Source organism: Antrostomus carolinensis, unplaced genomic scaffold (genome assembly GCF_000700745.2).
Source record: "Antrostomus carolinensis isolate BGI_N321 unplaced genomic scaffold, ASM70074v2 scaffold49216, whole genome shotgun sequence".
In the NCBI taxonomy this organism is placed as follows: Eukaryota; Metazoa; Chordata; class Aves; order Caprimulgiformes; family Caprimulgidae; genus Antrostomus; species Antrostomus carolinensis.
The window spans coordinates 38,991-41,854 of NW_010322122.1; the positions used below are offsets into that span (position 1 = coordinate 38,991).

Below are 2,864 nucleotides of genomic sequence, written 5' to 3' on the forward strand. Positions count from 1 at the left end.
ATGCTGTTATTCCATATCACTTGATCTAGGTTCTAGGGTGACAGGAAAATTGTCTTTATGTAGAATAAAATAAGGTAGAATTTATGTAGAATAAAATAAGGTTAAATCACAGACAGCACTGCCTTACTGTAATGCACATACTCTCTGCATTACAAGTTACTCTGTGTTGCAGAGGTAGCCTAGTCAGTTCAATTTGACTATACCTTGCCACTGGTAGCTCTTTAGAAAACTTAGATTTAATTAAACTTTAATTTGCCAGTTTGATAATTTTCTGTTGTTCTCTGTTGCAGTTACTTTTATTATCTGATCTATCCAAATTTAAACCAACTTTGGTATCACTACGGTACTGCCTGTGTTAGGTGTTGTGACTTAGCAACTCTGAATATCCTGGTTAAAAATCAGTAAGGTGCAGTATCAAAACATGTTTCAAACAGTTTATGAACTGGCTCACAGATGTTGAAGTAGTCATCATTGTGAGTTCCATCAAACAGGAATATTTTTAATGCTGTTCCGTGCTGTGGTTTGTTGTTTTTTGGGGTTTTTTTACTGTGATCTGGAAATAAATGTAGCTACTAATTTCTGAGAACACAGTGGTAGAAAGGGAGACAAGTAAAAGTCAAAGGGCTGTTAGGTAACTGATTTTGCCTGCTGCTTTGCTGTGTCCAGTAAAGAAACACAGCTAAATCTAATAATATAAACCCAGGTGCACTGATTTGCAACCATGTGTGCTGGAGAAGATGAGCAGGGGAACCTCTAATCTAGACAATGACCAAAAAATCTAGGTGGAGCGTGCATAATCAAGTCAACCTGAAAGCTGCCAGCCTAGTGCTGTGGAAAAAATACATAAAACTACTTTTGACATATAAACAGTAAGTGGCAAAGTAGGAGCAACTGGTATGATTTTTAATATCTGCTTTAATATAGCACTTGATGGCTGTGAAGAAGCTTCACTGTATTCAGTGAATAAAGTACAAATAAATGCCCCTAAAATTATTACGGGTGGAGAGAAATGCCATGCCTGAGGTTCTGGTCTGTTCAGTTGATCACAGGCAAGTGTGGAAGGTGTCTTGCAATACAGCATAGAAGTATCTTTAGTGGGAAAAAGTCCTGGGTTTGAAATGTCTTTCTGTTCCAGTGACAAAAGACACAATGGGCAAATGGTTGAATGTTGGGACCAGAGGGATTCAAGCAGGAAACTGGGCAGTTGTGAGGCTGATCAGCTGTTGGAACAAGTTACCAATACTTTAATGATTTCTTTTTTTTTTCATCTTTTCATTATTTCAGATTAGTACTTGAATGCCTTTCTAGAAGATATACTCCAGCCAGACAAGCTATTGAGTTCAATTTAGAAATTATGTGTAAAGTGCAAGAATGTAGTATAGGTCAGATTGGATTACATGATTTATACCTCTGGCCTTAACATGTACTAGTCCAATTGTATGCAACTTGTAGGATTTTAACTGCAAATTATTAAGATAAGTTCAGCTATTTCTGTTGAAAGTTAAGACAGTATCTGAGCCTTCAGCAATGATGAGAGTTCCTGTCATGACTTCCTAAAGGTGACTGGTCCTTCTGTAATCTAATGTGATTCTTATGGGAATTGAAAAAAAACACAGTGAAATATTTAAAACATGGCACATTTTAAAACGTTTGATCTAATTATTCTTTACCTTTTTTTGTTAGATATTTTAATGAGATGTCTGCACAAGGATTAAGACCTCGCACTGTGTCCAGTCCTATCCCTTATACACCCTCACCAAGTTCTAGCAGACCTATATCACCTGGTAAATATTTAATGCAGTTTCTAAAATTATCATGTGCATCGCATAATAATACACCCTATTAATATATTTAGGTTGGTAGCCTTTCAAAGTTAGTCTGGAGAAAAAAGACTTCATCATAAATGTAAGAATAGTTTTGCCTTAGATGTCTTCTAGAGCAGTATGTTTTCGGATGGTTCTGTTTTACACTGTGAACAGATATTAAAGGTCATTTAAGTAGCTATCATTTGAACTTTTTTTTTCTCTCTCTCTTTTTCTCTCTTACTGTCTCTTCTTTTGTGTTTTTTCTTTTTTTTCTTCCATAGAGGTTGCCCAACAGGATGCATAGTTCAAACAGAACTCTGGAGTTTGATGGTGAACTAGTAATGAGACTGCTATTGTGCTCTGAATCAAAACTTCTTATAGAAGTCTAATCTTGAATGTTTTGGAAAAAAGTCAATTTCCGTTTCCCTTTAGTAGAGAAATGGCTTTTGTACTTCTGCTATTTCATGTTGTAAAACAGTAACATATTGAAGACACTTCTGCATGCCCTGCTTTTCCAAGTTCCACTTCAGAACCTGTCAGAGTCCTACAGTAAGGGCAAATGGGATGTGCTCTGTATCAACACATTCTGCAAGATGAGATTGAGATGTTTTATCTAACAGGTCTGCTAGAACCTATAAAATGTTTTTAAACTCTTTAATTTTCAAGACAGACTTTAGCTTTTTAGAAGGACTCAAAATAGTTTTCATCCAGGTGTTACAAAAGGAGTATGTATGTGTGAAAACTAGCCATGGCCTTAAGTCATGTTACAGTGATAGAGGTAAGCATTATGATAGCGTTTTTCTAGAGGTTTTTGGGCTTCTGAAATGAGCCAAATAACTTGACTTTCAGTGTTTTGCAAGGTATGTTACCAAGAAAAGGATGTATGTTTTCCTGTCCTTTTCCTGTAAGAGGGTGTACAGAAACATAGTCATGCTAACAGCTGTTCTGGAGTAACTGCTTTGGATGTTTGTGGTTATACATGTGCAGCCTTCATAGTAATACAGTGTTCAACTGCACATTGTATCTGCAGTCCACACAGTGGTTATAATTAAAAGTATG

The 2,864-nt window shown here is 36.2% G+C and overlaps 1 protein-coding gene across 1 annotated transcript in view; it reads left to right on the forward strand.

The window, feature by feature from the left end:
• Positions 1 to 2,864, forward strand: part of CCDC6 (coiled-coil domain containing 6) — a 34,875-nt gene that overhangs the window by 24,310 nt on the left and 7,701 nt on the right. The window contains exon 7 of the mRNA XM_029085485.1: positions 1,684 to 1,784. Coding sequence (XP_028941318.1) covers positions 1,684 to 1,784 — 101 coding nt within the window. The remainder of the gene's footprint in view (positions 1 to 1,683; positions 1,785 to 2,864) is intronic.